At 48.3% G+C, this 12,043-nt stretch overlaps 1 protein-coding gene across 2 annotated transcripts in view; it reads right to left on the bottom strand.

Annotated features, from left to right (window-relative positions):
• The window catches only part of Efcab6 (EF-hand calcium binding domain 6), a 173,310-nt gene that overhangs the window by 134,684 nt on the left and 26,583 nt on the right, over nucleotides 1-12,043 (bottom strand). For both annotated transcript variants that reach the window (XM_041672351.1, XM_041672350.1), the window contains exon 4: nucleotides 7,391-7,457. In XM_041672351.1, the coding sequence (XP_041528285.1) occupies nucleotides 7,391-7,457 (67 nt within the window). The remainder of the gene's footprint in view (nucleotides 1-7,390; nucleotides 7,458-12,043) is intronic.

Here is a 12,043-nt window from a genome sequence, read left to right as displayed (position 1 = left end):
AGGGGATGAAGAGAGGGCTCAGTGGTTAAGAGCACTTGTTGCTCTTCCAGAGGACCACAGAGGATGCCAGCATTCACATGGCAGCTTACAACTGCATGCCTCTAATCCTTGCACTGGGAGGCAGAGCCAGGACATCTCTGTGAGTTCAAGGCTACTTTGGTCTACAAAGCAAGTTTCAGGACAGCCAAAGCTATTACACAGAGAAACCCTGTCTAAAAGAAAGAAAGAAAAAAAAAAAGAAAAGAGAAAGAAAGGGAAAGGAAAGGAAAGGAAGAAACTTCCATTACAAAGGATTGTCTTGTCTCCATGGGTACCATGCATGCACACAGCACACAGATATATATGAAGACAAAACACTTAAACACATCAAATAAAAATAAATAAAAACTCTAAGAGCAAAAAAAAAAAATGGGCCATACAGAGCTCGCCTGGCTACATGTGGTAGTTTGAATAAGAATGGTCCCCATAACTCATATACTTGAGTTCTCAATCATCAGAGAGAACTCTTTGACAGCATTAGAAGAATTAGGAGGTGTGTGGCCTTGTTGGCAGAAGCTGGGACAGCGGGGGTGGTGGGGTGGAAGCTTTGAGGTTTCTAAAGCCCATGTCAGGCCCAGATTCTCACTACCTTCCTCAGCCACTGCTCCAGCACTGTGCTCCCTGTATAATGATAATGGACTGAGCTTCTGAAACTACAAGCAAGTCCCAATTAAGCGCTTCCTTTTATAAGAGTTTCTATGGTCATGGTGTCTCTTCACAGCATGGAACAGTGACCCAGAGTCAATGAGAAGACAGGAGGAAGGCAGGACAGCCGGGTGTGGGGTTTGGGAACATTACCTGGAACAAGTTTCTGGGAAGAAAACTGTCTACTGGTAGTAAAGGGAGGAGACGAAGGCTTTCCCAGCTCAGTGTGTGTAGGGTGGACTTAGGATTACTGTCCTAAGCAACAAAACCCTTGGGCATCCTCACCTGCAGCCTGATAAGAGCTGGTCTGTGGCTCCAAAAGCAACTCTGGATCTCATGTAGCAGACAGTGTTAAGGACTAAGAGAAGGGACTGGGCAGCCAGATATGGATAACTGAGCAAGAGGGGCCAGAAGCGATGCTGCTATGGACACCTGTGAGGCTGGACCCCCAAAGAGGTAAACGTGGGTTCTATCAGTACAGGGCCTGCTCACCCCCTGCCCCGCGGCTTTAAACCACATGTCATCTCCTCACTTCTCATCTACTATTGGTGTGCCTTCTACATGCGAATGTTTCCTAATTTTCTAGCCCTCTCTATGAGCTGTTACATGACAAGCTCTTTTATCTATTCTCACACAGAAGCACAACCCAGTGACACCCTTTCCTAGTTTCCCAGGTGAGCAACAGCTGCAGGGAGACCAGCTTTCTCATGGTCACTCGACACTGGGGTTCAAAGACCCGCTCAGGCTGCCTGATTCCCCACTCTATGCAAAAACTTGACTATCCCCCTTTGTTTGTGCTGTTGGTTTGCCATATGTGGGATACGTAGCTTAAAAGTCAAAAAGATAAACTTAGTCTGAAATAACTATAAATTCCAATTGAGTCTTTGATACTGTTTCCTCACGAAGCTTCAGGAAATTAATAATAGATCAACCAAAAATAGCTTCTGGGCTAGAAGTCCTTTCAGTGTGATTTTCCGATAGAGTTGCAAGTGGTTGTTTTGCGGTGTGAGTTGAACATGGAAGCACCGCTCTTCATTTAGCTACGCGGAAGGCACGTGGAGGAAGCTGTGACATTATTAATCACTATATTCAGTTATGATTGATGGGCTTTTCTGCGGGGAGGAAGAAGTGCCTCAGATACAATCTGTCCCAACAGCTCTGCGATATGCTAATATTTTCTTCAGATGAAAGAGGAGATGTGTTCAAATACCTGCCGTAGCAGGCGATTAATACTGAGAGCTTCAGAGGGGCCAAGGAAACAGGAGCTGGAGGATGGGCCGGGGTAAGCAGGGGCCGGAAGCCTGTGAGTTTAGCAAGTGACCTCGGTTTCAACTTAGCATGGCTTTTGTGTGTGTGTGTGTGTGTGTGTGTGTGTGTGTGTGTTCATGAGGAAATGACACGCATGCAGGCATGTGGATGTACACATGGAGGCCAAAAGTCAATCTCAGGAATCCTTCCCCAGGAGTCAATCATAGTTTTATGAGACAGGCCTCTCACTGGTACTTGGAGCTCATAAATAGGCTACGCTGCTTGGCCAGTAGGCTGCAGAGACAAACCTTCACCTACCCAGCACTGAGATTACAAGTATGTATTACAATGATCAGCTTTCTTACATGGATGCTGGGAACTGAACTCAGATACTCATGCTTTCAAGGCAATCACTTCAATAGATGAGCCATCTCTCAGTCCTAAATATAACTTTGTAAATGCCTTTTTAAAATAAAGCTCACCTGTCTAGGAAGATGACCTACCCCTCACTCTTGTGCCTTCTCCACTGGAAAAACACAGAGGAGCAGGCAGCTCACTTGAATGATCCAATTACTTCTAAAATGATGCAGGCTACATCCTACAATGCTGAGGCACCAGGGTAATCCCATCAATGCTGTGTGAGATCACTCAGTGTCCAACAGACATGCTAGTCACAGCTGACTGGGTCGACCAGATGTTTCAGCATCACAAGTGCCCATGCTCTGGAGTCTTTCTCCTTTGGAGAGTTTCTTTAACTTGGAGAACCACACACTGCAAACAGCCTGGGCCTTTGGCAGTTTCTCCTTTTATGCCTCCTTAACTGAATGACATATGCTTGGATTCCAGTCTCAAGTTCAGAACTGTTTTTTGTGTGTGGCAGGTTGAGCAGGGTCTGGAGTCCTAGCCAAGCTCACGATGTGCCACACTCCTGTGCAAGGCAGAACCACTTGGGGCTTCTCAGCCATCCTCTGGACATGGGTATTAGTGTTCCCCACCCAGACACAGGGTGAGGTTTTCTTCCTTTCTCAGCCTCTTCCATTTCTACTGCACCTTATGTGGGAGTCCACAAACACAAGACAGAGCAAAGACCAATGTCCCTAACCTCACTATGCACTGACATTTCACTCTGATCCCTTTTTGTCTGGTTAGAGTCCTGATTTCAAAAACATGAACTGGCTAAGTCTTGGACTTATCCCGCACCCTATGATGGAGCTGGGACCTGCAAGGCAGACAAGGGACAAGGGCACAGGCAACAGGGTGGGAGGAAGTGCTAAAAGGCAGGATGCCAGAGAAAGCGTAGGGAAAGTGGCTGCTTCACTGACAGGTGACCTCATGGTCAGAACAGATTTGTTTATGACTCTGGTAGAGGCAACAGAGGCTACTCTCAGGTGAAGGGTGACCCTAGCTATGGGCATGACCAGGTCACGCTTGCTGAATGCAAACATCAGCCACACCACCTTTCCTAAGAGACCCCAGAAAGCAGGGTAGCTCAGGGTGCTAACAAGGAGGCTGGAGCTGGGGCTTCTCCACCCTCAGCTGTGTACCCAGGGCCAGGCTGCTCACTTTTTCCTCAGTTTCTCCATATTAGTATGGGATGACAGTGGCCCTGCCTTGTGACAATCTCTGGAGACAGGTTCAATACAATGAAGCTCCTAAAAGAATTCTAGTGAGCACTCAGCACACTGCTACTGGAACTGGAGTGGGCAAAAGTCACACACTGATTAGTGTCCAGAAGAAAACCAACAGTCAGGCACCTTCCCCAATCCATCCCCTCTCTCCTCCTCTTTCCCAGCAAGCCTGCCCTGCTCTCTTTGGATGTGATTATCCTGAGTGGCCACCTGATTCACAGGTGGGACTCGGGCCACCACGAGAGGGTACACAGAGCTAGTTCAGGCTACTGGCAGGGACCTGTTCCTCCCTTGGCCAAGGGTGGAAGGGGGTGAGGGGCACACAGCAGCTGAGAGGCATGGGAAGAAGTTTCCCCTGGTGTCCTTAATTTCTCTTCTGTTGCTATGATTAAATGCCTGATCAAAAGCTACTTAAGGAAGAAAGGGTCTGTGAGTTCACAATCCCAGGTCACAGTCCACCATTTCAGGACTCAAGAAGCTGGTCATACCACATCACAGTCAAGGGCCAAGAGGCTAGACACATCCTTGCTTACTGCTCATGCTCAGCTTGTTTTCTTCACTCCTACCCAGTTCAGGACCCAACCATGAAGCAGTGCTGCCTACATTCTGGGTGGATCTTTCCACCTCTATGAACAAGACCATCCCTGACAGACATGCCCACAGGCCAATCTACTCTAGATAATTCTTCATTGAAACTATCTCCCCATGAGAATCTAGGTTGTAGCAAGATGTAGTTTTAAACTAACCAGCACACCAAAGAATGGATAAAGAAAATATGATACATTTACACAATGGAAAACTACACAGCAATAAAAAATAATGGCATCTTGAAATCTGCAGGCAAATGGATGGGCCTAGAAAAAAACATATTGAGTGAGGTAACCCAGACCCAGAAAGACAAATGTCATATGTACTCACTCATAAGTGGCTTTTAGACATAAAGCAAAGAAAAACCAACTCATAGTCCACAACCTCAGAGAACCTAGAAAACAAAGAGGATTCTAAGAGAGACAGACAAGATCTCCTAAGTAAATTGGGAGCATGGGGGTCATGGGAGAGGGTAGAAGGGGAGGGGGAAGAAGGGAGGGGAACATAGAAAAATGTATAGCCCAATTAAAACAAATAAACAAAAAAGAAAAGTAAACAATAGCAATAAAAACAAAACAAAAACACTAACCAGCACACCTTGCTTTAGGGAAACTCGTTGGAAGCAGGCGGGGGGGGGGTGGCTCTGAAGAGGGAAAGCTCATGAAAGATCAGAGGAGGGGGGAGAAGGCTGGTCAATCTTGAGTCAGTTTCCTTTCCTCCTCCTCTCCCCTCCCCTCCCCTCCCCTCCCTCCTTTCCTCCCCCCCCCCATGCTTTTTCCCCAACTAGTGAAGCAGAGGTTTCTCCTGGCCCTCACCTGAAGAATATTACTTATTGTGTGGCAGAGAAAGCATCACCTAGTGTCAGGTGAAGGGTTTGGCTCTCTAGTCTTCAGAGGCATGGAACACCCATCCACTGACTTACATTACTCCTCTTGTTGGTACAGTGCCATGGGGAACCCCACCATGGATACAGGAAACCAGGGCAATGAAAAGCCTGGCCTCCCCAGGAAGCAACCAGGGTGCCTATAACTCTCTAGAGCCCACCGTCCCTAGTTTTCAGGAACAGGGACCCTGAATGCTACAGAGATCCAGTAGAGGCCCAGGAACACACAGCCAAAGGGCTTCTTTGTGACCGCAATGAAGGTCAGGGCCAAGTGAGTGTGTGAGGTCTAGGCAGGACTGAGGGTGAGTGGAATGGACCTGCATGTAGACTAAATTTGAGCCAAGACTAGGTAGATATTCTGAGGCTGCCCTGAGAATGCCCTTGACTAATGAAGGTGGGCCCCAGGGAAATGGCACCTCTCCACCCAAATCCACACGGCAAAGTCACTGAGTTGAGACAGGGCCTAGGAATCATCCAGCCCAGGCTATGCTCTGGCTGACAGAAGGCAAGACTCCAGTGCCCTGGGGCTCACTGGATAATGAGTGAACACACATTGGCAAGCCTGAGTCAGGAGACAAAGGTTGACAGATCACTTTTACCATGGAAAAATGAGGAGATGACAGTCCTGGGGTCCAGCTAGTCTGCCCAGTGAACGTGTGCTACTTTCAAAGGCGCAAGAGTAACTCTGACCTCCAAACTCAGTGGCATGCACATGAGTTCTTGGCTCTCATAAGCCTGTAGTTAAAACAAACAATGAATGCACTCCCTTTCATTCCAAATGAACTCTCCCAGCCCCGGAAGGAAGGCACGGGAAGCACCTAACTTCACTAACTCCGTGGCCACCCACTTAGCCTCTAGCATCATCATGGAACCCCTACCAGGATCCAGGGAGCCGAGAAAGGACTAACAGGTGGGAAGCCGGGTCTACTCAGTGGGGTAGCTCTGTGGGGGTGCACAGAGATGTTTTCATGTGGCCTTCTGGGGCTCTACCTCCCCTCAGGAAGAAGCCGTAGCTAGCAGCGAGCCTCTACTTCCTTTGGATGTCTTTAATCGCACACCACCCTTCATGGTGGGCACTGTTGCCTGCCCGGACACATGAATAAACTCAGTAACAAGGACTTGCCTGAGGCCACCTGGCTGGGAAACAGCAACACCCTAAGAGAGGAACCAGGCCATGGTAGGGTCCACAGTTAGTTTTGGTTGGCACAGTCAGGGTTGTAGGCAGAACTGGGCTTCAGGCGTTTTTACCAGTAGAAGCTGAGGCCCCAGTTCTACCTACCACCCTCAGAGCCCTGTGCTCACATGAATCCTAAGCAGCTGGCTTTCCCGGGAGCATCCTGGGGTGAATACACCTTATGTAGAGACAAATAAAAGACACAACCAAGACAATTACCCCTAGTACTGAGTGTTTCCGCAGAACAACCCATGGGCTACACCCGAATCGGGACCAGGGCACCTGCTCATACCAACATGTGACTCAGGTGTGGGGACACACAATGCTCTGAAATGACCAGTTGATGATTTTTCTGGTGTGGATGGAACAAGCCGGAGAACTGGAGCAAACGTGTTGTAGCCCTCTCGGTTATTTTTGAGTTTGAAATATATGGAAGTCTCAGAGGAGTTCAAAAAAGAAAGAAAATGCGTCCAATTTAAAACCAACATATTGAATCGAGTAATTTAAGCTATGATTCTCAAACTGTTCATGGAACTGACAGGCTCTGGTGCATTTTAAAAAAGACATCTCAGTTCCAAGCCTGGCATGGCATCCCCACCCCCTCCCAGCCAGGGTGAGCCCTAACCAAGTGGCACAGCCACAAAATCTCATCTTAACACATAGGCGCTCCCGGGGCTAAGTGACTCCTCGCTGTAATATCTCCCTTGGCGCTGGACTGGTTATTTTCTCCAAGCTGCTCCGACTGGCATTTACTGCTCAGGAGCAGTTGCTTCCTTGTCCTGATGAGAAACTCGCTCACGTCTGACACAGAAACAGGACAGGCAGCTGCTCATACATGTCCCAAGTTAACACAGAAGATGACGTCATCTTCAGGAGCTAGATGGTGGCAGGCAGGGCGCCTTCGTTCACGGCGCTCACATGACTGGGAGCCCTCACTAGGGTCACCTGCCTGGGCTGACAGGGTGGGGAGAGAAACATCTTTTAAAATCCCTCTCACTAGCCGGGCGGTGGTGGCGCACGCCTTTAATCCCAGCACTGGGGAGGCAGAGACAGGCGGACCTCTGTGAGTTCGAGACCAGCCTGGTCTACAAGAGCTAGTTCCAGGACAGGCTCCAAAACCACAGAGAAACCCTGTCTCAAAAAACCAAAAAAAATAAAATAAAATAAAAATAAAATCCCTCTTACCTTTCCGGCAAGTTGGGCTTCAAGCTCTTTGAAGGTCCGACTATGATCAATCTCGTCCCCGTTTCCCCTTGAAAGTAAAATAAAGACAATTTTTGTTACTATCCCTCCCCGACACACACAGATGTTGACACCAGACATCTGTCAAAGCCTTTCTGAATCACCTCTTTTAAATTACTAAGTGTTTTTCAGGAATGTGAGCTTCCCTGGGCCTTACTTTCCTTATCAGTAAAAGAAAATACAGTATTTACTTATCTTCAGGGACCTAGTGGACACCAAGGCTCACTCCATCCAAACCCACAGCACTGTTCTGGGCCTGGGGTCATCTGATGTCAAGTCTCAGTGGGACCCTGCTCCCAGCCTCTAGGTTGCTGCACCCCATTCTGACCACAGTGGACTCCAGGTCCTAATGACACCAGGAATCTCTCGGTAAAGGACTTCTGGGCCCTTGTGAGCCTGCGTCACCTGCTTGGCTTTACCTGCTCTGCTCCCCCCCCCCCAGCTCTCTTGGGGTTTGCAGGATCTGTGTGGCTACCAAGTCTTTAAGACTGGCTGGTGGGGTTGGGTGCTGAGCCGGGAACAGAAGCGGCAGAATGTGGGCTCCACTCCTTCATGCCACTTCTCCATCACCTCCCACACAGCCGGACTAGGCCGGGTGGGCAAGAGGACACCATCCCAACTAGAGGAAGCAACAGATGGAAAAAAACAAACACGTGGTGATGGGTGCCAGGGAGAGAACAGTGGCGATGAGGGGATGCTAGAGGCGGGACAATGGGTGACCTTTGGGGTGAGGGTACTAAGAGGCTTGGGTGTGATGTGAATTGAGGCCCTTGAGCTAAAAGACAGTGTCTCCAGGCCAGACAAAGGGGATGGGCTATATAGTAGGCAGCCCCGGAGCAGGAATCAGCATTAAGTGGCTGGAACTGGATGAACGGATTAGAGGCACACATGGGAGGTTTAGAGACACAGGGGTGTTGTGAGCCATAAGAAGGAATCCAGACTTCTAGCTAAGGGGCATGAAGCCCTTGCAGCAGCTCACTTCACTTTAAGAAGCCAGTGCTGAGAGCAGGTCAGGGCTGTGCCCAAGTTACAGACAGGACAGGTCAGCAATCCAACTCTGTATTAACACAAGCTTCTTCATACTATTTGAGTGGCATATTCAGTCAGTGCGAGACGCTGTTCAGAGCATACACTTAGGAGTTACAGAATAAAATCGATAATGAGCGTAGAATAGCACAACCTCCTAAATCCTTTCACTTTCGCCTTTCTGTGCGCTAGGCCCACATGTTTCTCTAGCAGGAACTCGTCAATCTTTGTCTTATTTATAATAATTAAATGTTTAAGTGTAATGACACACATTTCCTACAGCAGCTACTCTGACTCTCTGTAGGGAGTCTTTCCATCTTCTGCCCTTGACCCTTTTTATTCTTTTACCAAAGGCATCTTCATTCTTCAAGTCCAATATCTAGGTTACCAGCCTGCAGTCTCTGCCCTTTAACTGAGTATTTAGCCCCTTTACGGAATGCAGGATGCACATGTGGGTTCGGGGTTGGTAATCTGCTGCAAGTTCATTATTTTTACCACTTGTTCTAGATTTTTCTCTCCTCTCTTCGCTTTTAGATATTTTTAAAACCCATTTCCTTTTTCTCTGTCTGGAAGTTAAGCATTTGCTCTGTATCTGTCAGCTGCCCTAACAATGTGCAGATGTAACAGTTCTGTGTGTGATGTCAATGCACCTAGCCTCTTGTCAGTACCAGCTGGGGCTCAGGGGGCGCCACCTCAGTCCATCCACAGGAGTGCACCGTTTGCACACCAATCACACTTCTAGTTACTCAGTTTCACCATGTTCGTTGTTTTCTGTTCCTAAAATCTCAGGCCTTCGGCCCTGATCATTTTTCTTTTGCCTCTTCTATACTCACAAATGAAATTTAAGATGCCTTTCTTTGGCACAAATCTTTATTTTGTAGCATGTTTCCCACTCCCCTGGCTTCAACTCCTATTCTCCTTTCTCAGTCCCCAGTGTTGGCTCCACCAGCCCTGCCCAGACTGAAGCGGCCTTGGAGGCCTTCAGGTTCAAGATACAGCCACAGACATGCTTCCTTTCTTCCACACTGGCCCCTCTCCTATTGGATCTGATGGCTTGCCTCTTTGTGGCAAACAGCCTGTCTTCCCTGCAAGCCCTACTTCTCTCGGCTCACAGCCTTTGTTCCTCAGTTCTTCCATGGCACGGCTACCTGCCTGGAACCAGCTATACCTTTTGAATCTGTGCTGCCTGCTTTATCTACTTGAATCCTGGTAGCCATCCTGGGGAAGCGATGCCACACCACAAGGCCTGTTCTCTGGTAGGGAATTCAGTTTTGACATAATATTCCAGAAACGTCCTCAGAACTCTGTGGTGAGTCTTCAAAGGTGGAACTCAGAATGCTTTTTCAACTTCACTGAGATCTGCGTGATGTTATACAGGGAAGACTATTAAAATTTATCCAGTTAGCACAGTGCCAATGCCATGTGGATCTGTCATTGCATAGAGGATGCTTTGTGCAGTCTGTACGTAAAAGTGTCCATATGCCCACCAGAAGCAAATCACAGGAGTTACACTGGCTCATTGTGCCTGGGCATGTAGTTCAGTGAAGAGCTTGCCTAGCATGGGCAAGGCTCTGGCTGGTCCTCCTGAATACACCCACCCCATAAACACACCAGAGGAAAGAGAGAACACTAATTTCTCTTTAGTAAATCACCGCACAGGTGTTCTGAAAGATAAATGGTGACGCTATTCATATCGCAGAGCATCCATGTTGGAGACAGCACTCCCCATTCTGAACACAGCATAGACTTAAACATCTGGGTTATAATGGCATCTACAGGTAGAATGTTCCTTCACTCTCCCTGCTGCCTCCGCTGTAGTCAGCTTGCCATGGCACACCAGGAGCCCCCGTGGTAATGTTTACATGTGGTCAGTTCTGGTACAGATAATGTGGCCAGGGCAGGAGAGAAGAGATAAAGGTCACTTCCGAGTGATCTTTCCTCTGCATGGCCGATGGCCTAGAGTATGAGCTGGAATAAAGATGTCCTCCACAACCATCTTTCCAGGAGGGAAGGGCTGTGGCCACAGTAAGGGACTTGAGCTGTTCTTCTGCTACAGCCCAGGGATTGGAAGTTAAGCAGCTCCCACAGGATGCCCCTCAGTTGATGCAAGCTAGTATAAACAAATCATACAGGACCTGGCTAAAACACACTGGGCTGAAGACAGCAGGCAAACGTGTGGTTCTGCTGTTTCCAACATGGATGCTCAATTCCTGGTGTGGAAAGTATCAAAACGCCACATAACGCTACAGTGGCCAATGCAGCTTGCTTCAGAGCGTGAGTGGCTCGGCCCCAGCTGACCAGGAACAGCGACTCCCCATGCCCTGGCATCACAAGACCTCTAGCTAAGAAAGGGCCAAGCCTCAGAGGAGACATGATTTCTGCACATGCCCACAACGCACATGGCCTTAGTTACGTTTCTTCCTGCGGTGCTGAAATCCCTAACCTGGCCGACAGGCAGTTTCAGGCACCAGGCAGTGAGTGGTAGAGCAGCGTCTGCTCAGCCATGGCAGCTTGTAACACAGAGCAGTTTCAGGGAAGGGCCAGGTTAGAGGCACGCTGCCCCCAGGACACAATGCTCCCGTCATGAGTTTGTTCCTCAAACCAGGCTACCCCTCTCTCTGACGCTGACATTCTGCCATTTCACCGTGATATAACTAGTTAGGCATTTCTTTACCTTCATCTGGCTAGAGTCTCAGCTGTTATCTTTTTATCCCTATGCTCTTTCTCTTCTATGTCTGTGGTTTAAATGTTCCCCTCCAAATTTTGGTCTTGTGTATTAAAGTAGGGCCTTGAAGACCCTATCAGTGATGAGGTGGCTGGTCCTTAAACCCCTTGCCTTCTTCCAGTAAGACACATGGAGAAGGCTGTGGTGCTGGGGCCTTCATGTTGGACTTCCTGGCCTCTGGAACTCTCCGAAATAGTTTCCACTCTTAGAAATCACCCAGGCTGTGTATTCTGTTAGAGGCATATAAAGCAAAAGAGGACAGATCTTCTTGGAAGGAAATCCTCTGAGTCTTTGTCCCTTGTGCCCATCCTCTGCTTTGCACCTCTGTGTCCTTCTGTGCTACATCCCTCAGAACTGCCTTCCAGTCCACTAGTGTTCTCTCCGGCTTGTGTTTACTCCACTCTTTTCACCAACCTGCTCAATCTGCACCTATAGTGCTCAGCATCATGCATCCCATCATGCACCAGCACTATCAGAAGTGCTCTCCTGCTTGGTTTCCCCCTGGGGTAGCCCCCTTGGCTTTGCCTCTTGTCTTCTTTACTTCAAATGGACAGCAAAACTAAGCATAGGAATTCACTACGATGTGGATCATTATGACTTGGTCGAAGCCCAAAGAGCCCAAGCTGACTATGGAAAGTATCCTCCTCTGGACTCCAACTTTCATTTTATTTTGGCCTCCTAGAGGAGCCCCACTCTTAACAGACCACTAACACATTAAAATGCCTATTTATATATCTGACTTTTTATTCAGCATTTTACTCGTGTTCCGTATAAATGCTGTTCGTGGCACATATCCACAGAAGGAGACTTTATTAAAATGCATGGTCTCCAACCATCAAGAGAAT

This window comes from Microtus oregoni, unplaced genomic scaffold (assembly GCF_018167655.1).
Source record: "Microtus oregoni isolate MIOR12 unplaced genomic scaffold, Mior012 000022F_ref0000154, whole genome shotgun sequence".
Lineage (NCBI taxonomy): Eukaryota > Metazoa > Chordata > Mammalia > Rodentia > Cricetidae > Microtus > Microtus oregoni.
Note: the sequence above shows the minus strand (reverse complement) of the source record. Positions and strands in the feature narration are given on the sequence as shown.